The sequence below is a fragment of the Solanum tuberosum genome, unplaced genomic scaffold (genome assembly GCF_000226075.1).
Source record: "Solanum tuberosum cultivar DM 1-3 516 R44 unplaced genomic scaffold, SolTub_3.0 scf00095, whole genome shotgun sequence".
NCBI classification, from domain to species: domain Eukaryota; kingdom Viridiplantae; phylum Streptophyta; class Magnoliopsida; order Solanales; family Solanaceae; genus Solanum; species Solanum tuberosum.
Genome location: NW_006239021.1, coordinates 1,546,782 through 1,565,566, shown reverse-complemented (window position 1 = coordinate 1,565,566; position 18,785 = coordinate 1,546,782). Strand labels below are relative to the sequence as shown.

General features: G+C 30.7%; 1 protein-coding gene and 2 long non-coding RNA genes across 3 annotated transcripts; 1 reads left to right on the top strand and 2 right to left on the bottom strand.

Annotated features, from left to right (window-relative positions):
• Positions 1–529: 529 nt before the first annotated feature.
• Positions 530–2,413, bottom strand: LOC107060762 (uncharacterized). The gene is made up of 2 exons (XR_001473512.1): positions 1,916–2,413; positions 530–768 (listed from the first exon to the last, which is right to left on the bottom strand). It is a non-coding gene; the product is annotated as an uncharacterized lncRNA (long non-coding RNA).
• A 4,585-nt stretch (positions 2,414–6,998) lies between these two features.
• Positions 6,999–9,585, top strand: LOC107060761 (uncharacterized). The gene is made up of 3 exons (XR_001473511.1): positions 6,999–7,767; positions 8,658–9,363; positions 9,487–9,585. It is a non-coding gene; the product is annotated as an uncharacterized lncRNA (long non-coding RNA).
• A 2,262-nt stretch (positions 9,586–11,847) lies between these two features.
• LOC102578532 (probable WRKY transcription factor 12) lies at positions 11,848–17,428 on the bottom strand. The gene is made up of 4 exons (XM_006347924.2): positions 16,873–17,428; positions 16,652–16,725; positions 15,500–15,661; positions 11,848–12,203 (listed from the first exon to the last, which is right to left on the bottom strand). Exons 1-4 carry the CDS (start codon positions 17,227–17,229, stop codon positions 12,041–12,043), a joined length of 756 nt encoding a protein of 251 aa, XP_006347986.1. The 5' UTR covers positions 17,230–17,428; the 3' UTR covers positions 11,848–12,040.
• Positions 17,429–18,785: the final 1,357 nt, after the last annotated feature.

Genomic DNA, 18,785 nt, shown 5'->3' with positions numbered 1-18,785 from the left:
AATTCACAACAACCATTGGACGCATGACGTACCAATAAATCGCCGATCCTTCTGGAAAAGGGTTGAGTATAAAAAAGTCCGGCTGCGGTTCCGCAAAATCGTTCTTTAATATACTATACATACAACAGAAATATCATGAAATGCATCAACAATTTATATACAATTTAAACAAATAATGAATAAATAACAAGTATAATATACAAATAATCAACAAAATATACAAGATATGATGAACAACATAATAAAACAACAACTCCTCAATTAGAAAAAATATACTCATAATGGTTAAAACCTCTGTATCCCCAGCGGAGTCGCCATTCTGTTTACATCCCTACTCTATTCGAATAGGGCGAAACGTCACGGTGACTCAAAAAATAATCAATTGATTCAATTTTGAAAGAATTTTAAGAATAAACGAATTTTAAAGGAGTCGCCACCTAATTTTAGGAAAAAATAGGAAACCATTTAAGTGATCTACGAAACTATTAGATTCTAGGTAAGGGGTTCAAGTTATTTCGAAGGGAAGGGGTTAAGCATCCTTTGAAATCCACAAATGTGGATCCCGACTGAATTCATTTTTTTTCAAATTGAGGAGGAGAATAAAATAATGTACAAATATAATAAACATGCAATATACACAAGTAATAAAGTAGACAAGTAATATGAGAAACAACTTAATATTTGTCTATCGTCAACAATATACATCATAATGAATATAACATTCGAACTTTATTCGAATGACTTTGATGAGAAGTGACTTCGGAGTACCTGTAAAGACACTTAGTAAAAGTGTTAGTAATAAATAAATATGAATAAAAATAAGTGAATTAAACAATAACTTAAAAATAAACATCCGTCTTATTAACATGAGAGGCCTTAGAAATCGACGGTAATTTCTTCATCGGCCATTTTTAACAAATAAAATATATAAACTTAAACTAAATTTTCGTCTTTTACAATGTAAAGGCCTCCAAAATCGACGGAGAGATTTTCTCATTGACCATTTTTAACAAACAAAAAATTAAATCCACAAATAAACCAATGATAACGCAATGGTAAAATGAAATAATAATAAGCAAGATTATATTCCGATCCAAAGTAATCAACGAAGTAAACCACAAAAACTATCAAAAGACAAACCACATATATATAGAAACAATCATTAAAAGATTATTGGAAAAGAGTCTAAAAGTAACATAAAATTAACAACTAGATATGATAGCTAAGTAATTGATTTTAACATTATAACAATAACAAAATAATCAAAAGACGGTAATAAGCAAAACAAAATAGAACATTGGAAAGTGGCAAACAAATACAAAAAGAAACATTTGAACAGTAGCTTGAGATTTTTTTATTTTTGTAAACATGTTTATCATCAAAATATATATATATATTAAATAATAACAAATAAGGGTAAGCAAATCTAGGAAAATTATACACCAACAACTATAACGTTAAGTGGTCAAACAAATGTCAGCAATAAAATAAACAAAAATAATAGTAATAAAAATAAATAAAATAATGTAGATCAATGAACAGGAAAAGAGGTTAGCTAGTTATAAATGAAGTTTGACCGAAGTTTAATCTTTCCGGTGAAATCTGAAATGAGATAATATACACTATTTTACTTGAACAAAAATAATAACATGAAAATAATTCAAATCAGTTTCAACAATCATAATAAATAAATAATAACCAACAAAGAGAACAAAATATCAGTAATAAGAATCAAACCCAACAAAAATAAAATAGAACAAAGGTAACAAATGAAGTTTCAACTCAAGCAAAAAGCCAAAACATTAATATCCACCGGAGAAGATAAAATATTGTTGGAAAAAATATTGGCCGGAGTTTGAACTTCTTCGGCCAGATCTGAAAGAAAAATGAAATGAAAGAGAAATAGTTTATTTACCGGAGTTGGAGTATTCGGACTGAATCTGGTCTTTTAATGCAACTGATTTCGCCAGAGAGTGTGGGATTTGTTCGAGTCCTGTTCGGAGCTTTGAGCTTCTTCACCATAGATCTGCAAAAAAAACAACAATAAATATCGTAAAAGGGAAAGGGGAGGGGAATGGTTCGATTTCCTTGTTATTTGCTCCGCCTGAGCCTCGAGCTCTGCCAGAAATGGTGCTTCTGGTTGGCTGGGTGTTGTGGTTTGGTGGTTCTCCGACAGTGAACTGGTGGAGCTCGAAAAATGGGGTTTTGGACAGTGATTCTCTCGTAGTAGTGAGGAGAATAGAGGTGGTTAGTGAGAAGAGAGGGATGGCCAGTGGGGTTTGGTGGTGACTGGCCGGAAAGTTCACCGGAAAGGCAATGAACAGTATATAAAAAAATAAAGTAAAATAGCTCTGAAAATTGAACCCCCATTATAAAATTTATCCACCCCCTTGACCTAATAGACAAATTATTCTTTATATAGGGAGTTGAAAACTACAATATCACTATTTTAAAATGGTCGATTAAAATTATCGGTCAATAAAATATCTGTGTATGAAATATTACCTATATCATAATAAATTTTGGATTGTGCAAAATATCAAAATGAATATTAACAAATGTAACAAATAAAAATGAGTATTAAAAAATATATATATAATGAACGTAACTAATGACATGTAAAATGCAATTTTAAGATTAACTGATAAAAGAGAAATCCTAAATTTTGATAAATAAGGATAGTCATCGATAAACTTATTTAAAAATATAAAAAATATATTTTAAACTATTAAATAAATAAAACTTAAAAGTTACGAATTTTGAAAATGTTAGGCCAAAATTGAGTGTCAACACTTAATGGTAGAAATATATATGAACTGTGTATCGTTGTGGCAAAGTTTAGATAGGGTGAACTTTCGGTATTTTTGGTTTGGTTTTAAGAACTTTGGTATTTGGGTTTTTGATTGTCTTTATCGAATATCGAACCGTTGTTAGCTCGGTTCAGTTTTTTCTTGTTTGCTTCGGTTCAATTTCGGTTTTTTGGTATGAGCTTAGTATACTTAATTATATTCTGCTTAAAATGGCAAAAATCAATTTGGGCGTGACGATTTGTTAGAAACTAAATATCACATCAAAATAAATTGAGTTAGGATTTGATGCCAATGTTATTTAGGAAAATCTCATGGTTATTTTTCAATTGACTTTCTTAATTTCTTATGATGCTGTTTTGTGCCTAGATGAAGTCATAAAGGATCACGTTAACCTTTTATAGTGCTGAAATAAAGAGAAAAACTTTTTTGCCTTCCATTGGGACCATGATTCATGTCTGTTTTTCCCACTGTTGGACAAACTCGACATAAGTCATGTAAATACGTAGGAAGGCGTTTTTTTTTTCACGTAGTTAATTAAATTGACATTATGAACGTTAATACTTCGTCAAGATCTTATGAGTTCTTTATCCCATTTGTCCTAGCCTTGGTGGACAGAGTTACCTAGTACATGTTGTTGGTTGGAGGTGGCAGGTATTCATGCAATTAGTTGAGCATGCAAGCTAGCTCGGACACTACAATTATTAAAAAGAAAAAGAGAAGAACTTATGAGTTCCTTAAATTGACATTGCTAACATCTATATCTTGACATGAGGCACACAAATGCTAAAAGGTGAGAGGAAAAAAACAAGCAGTTATCCTTAATATTTCAACAAAAGGAGTACAAGTTGGGAATGAGTTCTTTGGAGCTACTATAACAATCTTCCACATCTCAAAACGCTCAAAGTGATTGCAAAAGAAGATAGAAATGAGAGGAAAAAAGTCTTGAAGTCTAGCTAAATAATGAGTTAGACCTGAAACTTGGTCTACCATAGTAGTCTACCAAATAGTTTTGTATTTTTTGTTTATCGAAATATATCTTAAATACGAACCAATTATTTTAAAAAAAAAATCAAAAACGAAAACCAATTGAAGAACCAAATTTATTCAGTTCGGTGCAACTTTTCAGTTTTATGCCCACCCCTAAGTCTGAGAGGCAGTGTTATCAAAGGCGCGCTTAAACCCTGAAGCGAGGCTCTAAATGTGTTGAGTGCTTCGCCTCGCTTTAGGTGCGCTTCAGTGTCATCATCAAGGTTCTAAGACAAGCTTTTCCTTGCCAATGAGCGTCTTATGAAATAGTGACACAAAGCAATTGATATTTACTTTATCATTAAAAAAAATTCAATTTCTTTGGTCATATATTTGCCATTTATGTTTATTATTATTAGTCTCGGACTAAACATATATATTTGTATTTTTTTCTCCCTTTGCGCCTTTTTTAATCAAAACCCACGCTTTATTTGCTCTTTACATTTAAAGCCCCACGAACCTTAGAGCTTTTTAGCGCTTTTCGCCTTTGATAACACTGCTGAGAGGATGACACAACTTAAAGGAGCATTAAGTTGATAAATGAAGGAGAATTGTGCCTTGAACAATATCTTTATTAAAAAAAAATTCCAGCAATCATAGTATCTAAATTTGGCTATAAGCTGAGGTTAGAGAGCTTTACTAAATTAATTTATTTTCATTGTAAAAAATAAAGATGTATAAATGGCACCGACAGATTCTGAAATCAGCTCATATGGATGCTAGAACTTTGGATTTGTATGTTTCAAATGTTCTCATGCGCAAGATATGTGGTCTAAGGGGAGCATTAGTATAAATTCACTTGGCCTAATGAGAAGATTGCTTGCTTAGATGACCTGAGATGAGCAAGATGTTTGTTAGATGGATGGCATGGTTTGAGTAGTAGGTACCGTGCTCCGAAATATGAACAGATCACTGGGAGTTTTAATGCACCTGTGATGCCTAGGGGAAAAAGAGAAGTTCCAATGAGAAGTAGTCCAAACATTTTTATAGTGGATCTTGTTTGACATTTTCACTTGTAATGTAGGAAATGGGTGCTTATGCTGTTGGGTAATTGCTTATTGTTGTTTCAATATAAGTATTCACTGAAATGGTTTCTATACTAACTCTCATCTGTCTGCTAGTATGATGGCTTGAGCCGGAATATGAATTGGCAGATGCATGATCTTGATGAAAGCATTGTGTGCTTGGAGTCTCATCTAAAGTCAATTCGTTTGATTGATTTCAAAGGTGAAGAAAACGAGATAAAACTACTAAAGTTTTTTCTGAAGAATGCACCAGTGTTGGAAAAACTGACTATTTTCTGGGTGAAGTATCCTGATAAATCAGAAGAGGCTTTAGAGAAGGTTTTAAAGCTTCCTAAAACTTCTTCACAGGTTGTTCTGACATTTCTCGATGCCAAGCCCCAACCAAGTTCTCGTAAATGTTACGATAGATAATTCAAAATGACTCGACCTGGGAGATGGTTATTCGATTGTTGGATGTACTCTTATTGGGAATTCTCTTGAAGATACAAGCCAGAACCAAACTGTATAATAAATTACATTGATCCGTGGTTTTTATGGAACCGCTATAGTTGTTTCATGTTTCATGTTTGGACTGCTATAGAGTAGCTAAGAGGAAGGTCAAGTCTTATTTCTACTGGAAAGTATCAAGCAGGGTGTGGTTAACTTCCTTTATAAGTGCCAAAGAAGCAATTTTAGTGCTTCCTAAACACTGATTTTTTGCAACTATTGATACTGTTTGCTCAGAAATCAATGTGTATTTCATAGAAACACGTCTTCATATCTCCTTTAAACTACATGAAATGCTTGCTATTATTATGAGTTGTCGAGATCCTATTTTCATCAGCTCAATCTGCCAAGAGGTTTTTGTTTTTTGCTTCATACTTCAACATATCATCCTCTGAAGCATCCTCAATCGGTGTCTCGACGCTTATTTGATGTACATATATACAAGTACTTGTAAAGCTCTGGGAAATGGGTGACTAGAGCTTTTTACCACTTGAATAGCAGAAAATGACTTTATTAATTTTTTTTAGTTTCAATAAATTGTAAAAAAAAATTCAATTTCAATTCAAACTCTATCTAGAGCACTATGTTTTAAATAGTTTCAGGTCAATAAAAAATCTAACTTACATTTTTGGGTTAAAAATTATCATGTTAATCCAAACCAAACAAACTCTAATAATTTTGGGGAAAAACGTTATATTTTCATTCTTTTCTTTTTGAGCAACTTTCACATATAGCAAACATAAAAATCATATTTGTATGCTATAACTATAGTTTGCATAATTGCGCTCTATAGCAAACATAAATATGTATATTTTGCTATACACATACAAAGAAAACAGTTGTATAATTCGCTATACATATACAAAGAAAGCATTTGTATAATTCGTTATACATATACAAAAGAAAGCGCTTGTATAATCTGTTTCGGTATACATATACAAAAGATCAATTGTATAATATGTGTTTGTATAAAGCGAGGAAGAGAGAAAAACAAAAGAAAACTGAGCAGGGGAAGATTATATTTGTATAATCATAAGTGTATATGACGAAAATATATGCATTTGTATTTGTATATATAATTTTCTCTCGCTTTATACAAACACAAACGCAATGTATACATTTGTGTTTGTATAAAGTGAGAGAGGCAAGTGAGAGTGGCGAGCGAGATCTAGGAGAGGAGAGACAAGAGAACGAAAATATATGTATATATATAATTTTCTCTCGCTTCATACAAACACAAACACATTTTATACATTTGTGTTTGTATAAAAGCGAGAGAGGTGAGCGAGACTGCCACCAAAACGAGAGAGGCGAGCGAGATTCCACCAGGGAGAGAGGCAAAAATAGCAATAGTTTGTTATATGGTACAATTAAATCAAGGGCAAATTACAGAAATCACATACTTTTAAGGCAAAATTACAATTTATCCCTTAAAAGTTTATAATTACAGAAATCCCTCAAACGGATACAATAATATAAACGTTGATACATTAATCTGATGCGCGAGATACATTAATTATTAAGTAAGATACATTACATTTTATATATTATATTAAATATCAAACTATGTTTATAGCATTTAATTTAAATTAATAGTTTGTTATTATATACAATTTTTCTTATTTTTTTGCCAAAGAGGGAAAACCTTATAGCAAAGTCCAACGACGGCCGTTTTCTTCTCTCTCCCATCGGTTCATACAGACCGGGACTGGTGACCTTTGTTGAGTTTTGCTATCAGGGTGCCATTTTTACCTATCGTATATCTTCATAACAAGGTAAATTTGTTGGTATTTTCAGCTTTCTACTCATTCAAATCGGAATTTATAATGGAAGTATCAACCAGAAAACCTAAGATTTCCAGTACCAGTACAGGGATTGATAGAATAAGCTCATTGCCAGATGATGTACTTCACAACATACTTTCATATCTCTTTATTTTTTATGTGGTTCAGTTGAGTATGTTATCGAAAAGATGGAGATATGTATGGACTACAATGCCTTACTTGCACTTTGATATTGATCAATTTTATCCACAACGGTATTGTGATTTTGTAATAGCTGGGAGATTTAAAGACTTCATCAATTGGGTATTGATTTCCCAAGGTGACTTTAATAAACTTGTTCAGTTTCTTCTCTGTTTTGACAATTTGTTTGATGAGTCAACTATTTTGCGATGGATTAATCATGTGACTACAAGGCGAAATGTACAAGAACTTGTGTTAAAATTTCGTCTTGGTAAGCCATTTGAGTTACCGTATTGTCTTGTAACGTATCGTTGCAAGTTTTGAAACTACACTTGTCTGGGGATGTACTTAAACTGCCTAATTCTGTGGGATTTCATCAGCTGAAGTTGCTTCATCTTGATGCTATTGCTCAAGTATTCTCCTAATCTGGAGGTTCTTAAATTTTGGTCTGATGAGGTAAAGGTTGTCTTCGTTTTCACTAATTCTTCTGTAGAAAACCGTTTTTCTATATGGTAGTTGCTCAGAAGGACTTGTAAGTAAAACTAGATAAGGTTGATTAACATGAAGGATCTTTCAAGAACAGAAGGTGAGAAACTAGGATTAAAAACTGACATCACTAAATCTTCCAAGGAAAAGTTGACTTATAATTGATGCTACATTATCTCTATTTTCGAGTAATTTGACCCTAACAAGCAAATTCCACTCACCAAAAATGCTAAACATGCCACAATGAGAGGGAGAATCTGCTAATCATCAATTATAATTTTTAACACACACTTTGTAGTTGGCATGTCAGTTTAAAATCACATTTGCTGCATTGATTTTAATGTTTGAATCATATTTACTTCATGGATTTTAATGTTTGAAATAGATTTAAACTGTAAAGTAATGTGGGGAAAATCTGAGAAGAATTGAGATGATATTACAACTTTAGGGAGCATTAAGTTGATAAATGGAGAAATTTACACTGAGATTCTAAAATCAACTTATTTCAATGCTAGAACTTTGGAGATGTGTTTCAAATGTGTTTATGCACAAAATATATGGTCTAAAGGGAGCAGTAGTTTAATCCTGCTGCATACAAACATAAATCCTGGTGAGTGGATAGGTCACTGGATAATTTAATGCATCAGTAGAACTTATGGGAAAAGAAAAATCCAAAGAGAAGTAAATGATCCAAGACATTTTAGAAATGAATCCTGTTTGACATTTCCACTTTTAATCGAGGAATGGTTGCCTACACTGCTGAATGATTAATTATTGCTATTCATTTATTGCTGTTTTGATATAAGAGCTTACTATGCCCGATGAAGTGGTTTCTCTACTGACTCTCAACCGTCTGCTAGAGTGTAGACGAGAGTGTAAATTGGCAGCTGCTTGATCTCGATGAAAGCATTGTGTGCTTGGAATCCCATCTAAAGTCAATTCATTTGACTGGTTTCAAAGGTGAAGAAAACGAGATAGAACTACTGAAGTTTTTCCTGAAGAATGCACAAGTATTGGAAAAACTGATGATTTTCTGGGAAATGGACATGGATAAGTCAGAAGAAGCATCAGAGGAAGTTTTGAACTTTCCTAGAACTTCTTCACACGTTGTTCTGACGTTTCTTGATGCCAAGCCCAAGCAAAGATCCATAAGTGGTACAATAGATATTCAAAATGACTCGACCTAGGAGAGAATTATTCGATTGTTGGATGTCTCTTATTGAGATTTCTTTTAAAGATTCAAGTCTGAACCAGACTATAAGCAATTTCATTGGACTGTGATGTTTACGGAACTTCTATTGCTGTTCTGCGTTTAATGTTTGAACTGCTAGAGAGTAACTAGGAAAGTCATGTCTTTTTCCAATGGGGAAGTATCATGCAGGATACCAAAATTCTGGTATTGTTTTGCTTCGACACTTAAAGATCCCCTGCTTTGCTAGAAGGGCACTTTGCTGAAGTCTTTAAAGCTGTTTGTGGCTTTATGTTGATGACGATTTAATGCAAGTTATGATATTATTGCTCAAGCATTCTCCTAATCTGGAGGTTCTTAAATCATGGCCTGATTAGGTAATGCTGCTCATCAATTATTTTTTTTGGTAATTCTGTATAAATTCTGTTATATGGTAGTTGGTGTTGCAAGTTTTGTTAAAATAGAGTCTGATTTACGCGAAAGGATTCTTTGGATGACAGGCTGAACCATGTCTTGCATACTGGAGTCCAAAACTCAGAACAGATTGGCCCAACTGATTTTAAACTCGGATAAGTTATGGATATATACTATTCGGCCAATTAGTTTTCCAACATGATTGAAACATACACTAACGTATATACTATCAATGTATATATTTACCACGAGTCATGTTTGATCAGTACCCTCTTCTCGGACTCTCATTCAACACTGCTTTACAATTATTATTATTATTTACGTGTGAGGGAGGAGAGTATGCAGTAAACAAAAAACACTACGATCACTGAATCACATGTTAAAATTCAATTATAAGACGAATTGTAACAATAGAACAATAGTACTGGTGCAAAGTCATGTGTACCCCAGTTGGGGTGACACAGTACACTAGTGATAATGTTGGTCATTAGTTGCCACCTTAGTATAAGGTCAATGCATAAAAAGACATTGACAATATCTACCTAACGTGCAACTCCAACTATTATCCACTTTAGCCATATCACAACTCACAAGTTTGTACTATTTTTTTTCAAAAAGAGAAGAATTTTAGAGGAAAAGAACAAAGTATAAATTGCCCAAAGATAGAAGTATTATTTTCACGATTCGACTATGAGACATTGTTGATAGGATTTTCAAGATTCGACTATGAGACATTGGATTAAAGCAAAGAAACCCAAACATTTCATGCACCTATATATATCAGGAGTTCTTTAGTTGGTGGAATAAGAAATCATTAACAATCCGTGTGGAATTGCCTTATCCCAAATTTGATACAACTTTTAAATCTGAGATTAACAATTCCTAGATTTTTGTTTTTATCTCACACTCTTAACATTTCGAAATTACTAATTTCGAGATAAGAATAACAAATTCTGTCACATTTTCCTTTCTGATCTTGAAAGCTTGTCTCCTATATAGTCTTTTAGAAGAGTCGAGATTAAAATCTAAAATAAAAATTTATCCAAACTATCTAGTTTAAACCAAACATGTGTTTTATATTATACATCACACATTTCAATTTAGTACCATAACCCAATATCTACTAATACTAATAAAAGTATATGTGATAAATAATCTTATTATCATTTATTTTCGTATTACAATGTCAAGATAAATTTGTTCGACAAAAAAACAAACAATCCCTTGTGTGGTTAAAAAAGTTCTTCATTTTACTTCAACTACTTAGCAGCAAATACAAAGTGTTTCTTCTTTCATATCATGAATAAATGGCGTGTTTAATTAGGATTGTTGAAACTCCCAAAACAAGTTATGGAATGAAGATAATGTCTTTTCAAGTAACAATAAAAAAATAGATATATTTGTTTTTATCTCTACTATGGTCAATACAAGAAATCGATTGATTCATGACATTTCAACTTAACCAAAAGTATTTTATTTTACCTAGAATAAGTTACTTTGAAACCAAATTTCCCTCACATTCACAGAATATTGTACTCTAGCATAATCATTTTTGAACTTGACTTTAGACTATAAATTACTATACTATGTTTTCGTGATGTCTAAGAAATGAATCTCCAACTTCATATTCCTAGTACTTTTTTTCCGCACCCCACTTATCAGGAAGATCAATAATGTTTTCACCTGTCCTTCCAGGTGACTCGAACCCTCAACCTATCGATTAATGTTGAAGGATCAAACACTAAAACAAGCCTGAGTATATATGATGTCACTCATAATATATGCTAAACTAAGCTCTACTTAAACTGAATAGAAGAATCAAATAATAAACTAGTATTAGAAGAGACTAGGGTCCCAGTTAATTAAGTACATAAAAAGATTACTGCTATAATTAAGGGTGTACTTACCTGTAAACGTTACTAATTACTTACGCCATAAACGTACATGCTGATTAATCATGAATCGAATATAAATATTACATTAGTACTAGACTCTCACATAATATATATATATATAAATTGTTTTCTCCCTTGTCCTATCTTACGTTATCACGACTTTAGTAATGACCAAATGTGAATATAATCGTTTGGTACGAGGGATAAGAATAAATAGTCCTGGGATAAAAATTTGGTGTCTAGTTTGGTTGTCAAAGTGATGGGATAAGTTATCTCATATACATAGTGGGATAAGTTATCCCAAGATAACTATCCTGAATAATTAATCCTTGGATAACTTGTTCCCAACTAAACGAACTAACCCTCCCTAACGGGTAGAGACATGAATCATGATCAATTTACTTAAAATGTTTCAACTTTAATATAAATAAAAGAAAAACAATAGACGAGAAAAATCCACTATTCATCATCAATATAAATAAATCATGGTCTTTACTACAAAATTATATCGAGCTAGCTAGCCATACATAAATAAAGGGAAAAAACTCGACATAACGAATAGAAAATCCACCATAGCAACATGCAGCTAGCTCACAATATATATATGATTCGTTGTGACATTGTTATTGTTGTTCCTTTATAAAACTATATAATATAATAATTATCAATAATATATAGGGGTAGCTAGGCACGTACTATATACAGAATATTGGTGGATGTAATAATAATAATAATAATATTAATTCTAGAAAGAGGTGAAACAATCATGATCAGAAGAGTTAGAATCATCACAAGGAGAATGGTTATGTCTACCTTCATACGTAGTTATTACCATACGACAATCTTCTGATAATCTTTCAACTCTCTTCTTCACTCTACAATTACTATGCGTACATCGATAGTAACTCCTGCAATAACAATAAGAAAATGAGAATATAAGTAATTTTCTTATTTATTTTAGTATATTTGGGAAGTATTTACGTATATTTATATTTAATCTGACCACACACAATACTATAAGAAAAGTGCGAGGTGGATGAAAAACACTATCAGCTACTTATGAAATTTGTTTTCTGTATTTGCACCACCAATAACCAATGATTTAGATTATTTACTTCCTTCCATTCTTATCGATCATGCTTTAGTTTATATCCTCTGTTTCATATTATTTGAACTTTGTATTAAAATTAAGATTTTCAATTTACTTACTTACCCTTGAGAAATGTCAAATGCATGCTTGCACTCCACGTTAATCTCCAGGGGTATACATATGCATTTTCAATTCAATTCAGTCGCAATACTCTCTTTATTTCATTTGACATTTATATTAAAACATAATACATTTTTTACTTATTCATTTTAATAAATTAAGAGAGTTTTATTATTTTTTCGTACTATTTTAATATTAAATAACTATATAAAATAGTAATAGTAGTAGTCAAATTTTGAGCTAATTAGTTTCATAGTACCATTAATAAAGTTAATTTAATAAAATACACTTCCAATAAAAGATTTCGTAAGAGCTGTATCAAGTTAATATATAGGAGACAAATAAAATGAAACACTCGGAGTACTATTTTCATCCATTAATTAATTAAAGTATGTGACCATTTCATCTAAAAACTTAAGTTATTTTAAAAAAATATTTTTATTATTTAATTATATTCTCGACTTAATCAATTTCTTATTGAACTACGCAAATTATGATCGGCACAGGGACTTTACAGTAAATTACACCCCTGATAGTCTTTCATACTCCAATTATGTGATTCGTTCAGCTCATATTGACAAATTTAAAAAATACTTGTGCAATTTCAATTTATCATAAATATCTTAACTAAGAAGTGAGATGCAATATATTCTTGGATAAATTGATGATTTTTTTTCTAATTTTTTTTTAATTTCTAAAATATAAGCAAAAGGTTCAACCGTTCCAGGTTATTTGGATGGGAACAAGTTATCTCGAGATTAATTATTCTGGGATTAATTATCCTGGAATAAGTTATTCCATCATATATATGTGATAACTTATCTCATTACTAAGGTATAAATGGTGAAATAAATAATCTAAAAATTACCTAATACCTCCAAAACACAGATTAAAATAATACTACATTTTATTATAAAATTATTATACCAACACCTCACACCAAACGACTCTTTCAACTTTCAGTCTATTTGTTGTAGGAGCCATTAGACAATATTCACGCAAAGATTAGTGTAACATACATCTCTTGAAAACAACCATATTTAGAATTACTAAATACTCTCTCCGTTTCTATTTAGTTAGCCTATATTATATAAATAGAAAACGATTGAAGAATTAATAAGGATATATTAATTAAATTATACTACTAATTGATTTTTTCTTAAATATTATACAAAACTGTATCCTGACAACTAAATTATACTACTAGTAATGCACTTTAACGACTTAAGTTATTTATAAGATGATAATGCACCTCAACATGATATCGATAAACATATGTCACTGTCATCCATTATCAGTATATATAGACGGTCCATTACCAAATCTATTACTTAACATTTCTCAGGCTATACAAATATATAGGAAATATTATTTTGAATTTAAGGTAATTATTAGAACTAGGAAAATAAGAGAAAATACTGGAAGCAAATAAAGCCAAAGTAGAAAAATACAAAGCAAAAGGGGAATTGGAGCAGAAAAAAGAAATATTCATCAATGGTTTAGAGGAGAATTGAAGATATATTAGATGGTCCACAGGCTACTGTCAACAGGGTCTCTATCCCACTTCTAGATATGGAGTAGAAGTAATAATACCAATTTATACAATTTCTTGTACTTCCCAAAACTATTTGAAAGCACACCATATATATCACTTTCACCATTTTTAATTTTAAATTGTAGGTCCAATATAATGTCCCGTGAATCGGAGTTAGAATTTTAATTTTTAGATTAATTTTAAAATTATGGGCTTAAATCACCAAAAGAACAAGCATGTGTGATCTTCTAGGGAGGGTTTAAAAAAATACAAAAAAAAACAAACCAACATTTCAAGTATTGCTCCTTTCATCTCAAGTCATTTGTCGCACCTTCGGAAAATAGTTTTCTCAAATAATTTGTTATTATAGGAGTTCAATGCATAATTAATTATATTTTTGTCATTTTGTTATTATAGTTATTATTTTTAAAGGCTATAAACAACTCAATTATATGATGATATTATGATTTGAGGAGAAGAGACTAATATCAAGTTAGTTCTAAATTTAAGTTATCCCATTTAATTAAATATTAATATAAATATACTATTTGAAGAAAAACTACCCTAAATTTAATTGATCTGGACTTCTATCACGTGATCCCAAATTTTGTGCAACACGATTTGAGAGAAATTGATGTGTAAAACGATATTTTCACAAATAATTATTAAGTGGATAGAAGGAATTAAAGACATAATTCTCTTACTTAATAGATCCTCTCATTTTGATTTAATTAGTTTAATTCATTTTTAAAATGAGTTAATATGCCGTTTAGATTGATTTATGAGAAATTTTATTTAAATATTTTTTTTATTTAATATATTTTTTATAGTCATAACATTAGGAGAAAAGCTTATTAGATACTCAATAACAAATTATAACAAAACTACTTTGAATTTAAAATTTAGTAAAATCAAAGGGATTAAATTATGACTCGACTTTTAAATTATTTCATCCAAATAATATCAAATGGGTCAATAACTTACCCATTTATTAATTAAATCAATTTAGAAGATGAATTAGTACTCCTAAAGTTGTTTCGGATAAATGTACTTACATAGTTACATTCAACAATCACATATATTGCTAACAGTAACACACTCTTTTTTTTTTTCTTTTGTAATGAGGCATATTAAGTATTTATATTATTTCTTTTTATAACTAAAACAACATTTATACTCCTTCCGTCTCAATTTATATGATAGTTCAAATTTTAATATTTTTGAAAAATCATTTACATATTTAGTAACTATATAAGAAATACTATATATCGCGGTTGCCAAAATTAAGTTTTAAAAAAGAAGAATGAATCACAGTAAAAACAAATAAAATCCTTTACTCTCGAAATTATAACTATATCATATAAAGATATAAGGAGTACTTTGTAAGATAAATTTAATCAACTCCTATAAGGAAAAACATGAGAAACTAGTAGTAATTGATTATTATTACTATTAGGTACCTGGGATGAAGGCTATTCTTGACAACTTTCTGACCATATTTTCTCCATTTATATCCATCATCAAGAACATCAATGTCACTCCTTGTTTGGAAACAAAATCTTGGTTCTCTTAGCTTTCTTCTTATCTTCACTTTTCCTTTGTCTGAAGATGAACTCTTCCACCTACATATTTTGGAAATGAAATAATGTAATTGCTTGCTAGTAAAATAATAACTTGATGAGCTCATGACAACAATATAAATTTATATATACTTGTGCTAGCAAATAAATTAAACAAGTCTTATCATATGTGAGTTGAATTTTATCATGATGTGGGTACAAATATATTTATAGTTGAGCATTATAATATGTATAGTGGATCTATCTAGCACTTGTCCTTCTCAAAATGCACAACACCACATATTATTTAGTACAAACCATAGTATTTATATACACACTTTGAAATAGTGTCATTATTAAAGAGCAAGAGAAACATTTCAAGAAAACATGATAGCAAATATCTATCTGCATGAATGCCTTGCTAGATCTCTTTTCAGGTTTTAATGTAAATCATGAAGAAGCTTCTAGAGAGGTAGTACTAATAAATAGTGGAGTTGAAAATAAAGTAAAGACTTTTTTTTCCTTCCAAGTCTTTGTCTGAAACTCCTTAGTCTGATTAATTTTGGTACGCGTGGTGAAAAGTTCATAGTCTGACCAACTCCAATTCACCTTGTTTAATTAAATCGCACTATAAAAGTGCTCTATATTAGGAAGAGCAATTCATTCCCAAGACTCTGCACTCTAATTAAGAGTGAGAAAATCTTTGTCTCCGATCTAATTTCTCAGATTTTGATAGAATGAATTAAGCATAAAATAGTGAGGTTAATTACCCTTTTCTTAAATTTAAAAAAAAAAAAAGAATTGAAGAAGAAGAAGTATGCATGAATAGTTGTGAGAAGAGTGAATAGATCACGATCTCCATCCCTCCTTTCTTTAGTTTCCCCTTTTGTTGAAACCAAAATAAATCAAATGTTAGATGAAATTAAGATATCTCACTTCTATATTATATTATATAAAATAAAATAAAATAACAAGCCGCAATTCATAGCGCGAGAATCGATTTAACATTTTGAAAATAAATTAGTAGGAGTAAATGTTATAGAGAAATAATACCATGAATTGTTACCCTCACTGGCATTACCGCTGCAATTTTCGTCATTTATACCCTTGGGATCTAGTGTTTCCACCTATATGTAAAATTAAACAAAAAGAAAGAAATTATTACAAAGAATAATTTGAGAAACCCTAAAAGAGATCCCAATATATTTTTTGTGATGGTTGTTATCTTTCACCAGCACAAATCTACGATAAAGTTGTAAATCATCCGAATTTACCTGTTCGTTGTTGTTCCAAGAAGGTCTATTGACAAGTAATTCATTGTGGCTAAACCCTAAACCACCACCACCACCACCAACGTTATTGGAAGCGCCAGCCGCAGCAGCGTTTGTATTGATGGCGGCGGATGGCGTAACACTTACGCTGGCGGCGGCGGCGGCGGCGGCGGCAGCAGCTTGAAGAGACTGAGAAGATTGTGATGAAGGAGCTAAGAAGCTCAAGTTTTGATCTGCAAAGTGTATAAATCCCAATTCATGATGAACATGATTTGGTGCTGCTGCTGAGGATGATGATGAAAAAGATACTTGTAAATTGTAATTGTTTAACTGATTTCTTTCTTCACTACCCCTTTCCATTAATTCCTCTCACTTTTTTTTTTCTAATAATATTCCAAAGTACTTTTGTTGTTGATGCTTCTTTTCAACAATTTCTTCCTTTGCTAGTTCTTCTTCTTCTTCTTGTTGATGATGTTGTGATGGTGAATTAATTATTGAGGGATGTATTTTGTGAATTGCATGTATTCGTACTCCGTGTGGGGTTTCATTTTCAAGTAGAATGATGTGTTTTCTTTCACCAACATATATATTGGGAATATATATATCTGGTCAACTGGTAAACGCTACTCCCTCCGTCCCATTTTATATGTCATTCCTTTCAATAAATAATTGGTCCATAATACTTGTCATTTCATAAAATCAATGCATAAATTACCATATTCTTCCTTGTTTATCCTTGTGAGTTATTAGCCTTGAAAATATACATTTGACCAACTTAGAAAAGCAAAGTAAATGATTCATGTTCATTGGTTAAATTAATTAATCAAAATAAATTAATTCATATTCATTAATTGAAAACTTAAGTTCCAAAAAATTTAAATAAGGGTACAAGGGTAAAGTTACATCATTTTTTAATGCAAATGCAAATTAAAAAGGTGACATATAAAATGAGAAAGAGGAAGTATAAGGAATGTAGATCAAATATTAAATTAATATATATTGTAATATTCTTTTATTAATTTGACACAGAGTTTTAAGAAAAAGAATTTCTGAAATTTATGGTTTAAAACAAGCCAGAAATAATTGTGTGTCAGTGTAATGTGTTTGGTATGAAGGAACAATTTTACATGAAAAATGTTTTCTTAAAAAACAAGTTGGTTTAGTGTTTTGTAAGTAAAAAAATATTATCCCAAGAACATTTATATGTAATCTAGTAAAATACTATAGAGGGAAAAGTGGGTAGGGAGTGGGGCCTCAGGGATGAAGGGGGTGGAATGGTCAAGGGGTAGGGAGTTGGGAGCATGGGTGGATGGGGAGCATATAACAAACATAGAATATCATTTATACAACTTGTTTTTTTTTTTTGATGAACTATAAAACAACTTGTTTTTCATACTTCCATTAAGAAAGTCATTTTCATGATTTTTAAGGAATTTAATTTTCTAAAGAAAAGATTTTTCAAAAAATTTGTCCAACCAGACATATAAAAATAAGAAAATAGTTTGTAAAAAATGTTTTCTTACATACCAAACAGACATTAAATTATCTCATTAGGTTAAAATGAACATTTAAGTTAAATTATTACTAAGTATAAAAATATATATTATCTTTTGAGACCAACTAAAAAAGAAAGTACATGAGGTAAATTAAGACAAAGAAAATAGTAATACAATAATTGAGTTCACAAATTAAATTTCTATATATGTTTAATTAATGAATTGTTTTAATACGTATCTTGTTTGTGTTATATATGTATACTCCAATATCCAATTCTGGGCATGCCTCTTAATGAGTAAAAATACTCATGTTCAATTTTTAATATCAAGACAATAGATGTATAATATTTGCCAATATTTATGTCTCACTTAATCATCATTGAGGAATATATATTCACAGTTTTTCTAAATTACTTAGTC

Coding starts and splice junctions, on each gene's coding strand:
- LOC102578532 (XM_006347924.2), bottom strand. CDS start 17,229: ATGGAAAGGGGTAGTGAAGAAAGAAATCAGTTAAACAATTACAATTTA. Junction 16,726..16,872: donor CTTGGAACAACAACGAACAG/GTAAATTCGGAT, acceptor TTTTACATATAG/GTGGAAACACTAGATCCCAA. Junction 15,662..16,651: donor AGTGAGGGTAACAATTCATG/GTATTATTTCTC, acceptor CAAAATATGTAG/GTGGAAGAGTTCATCTTCAG.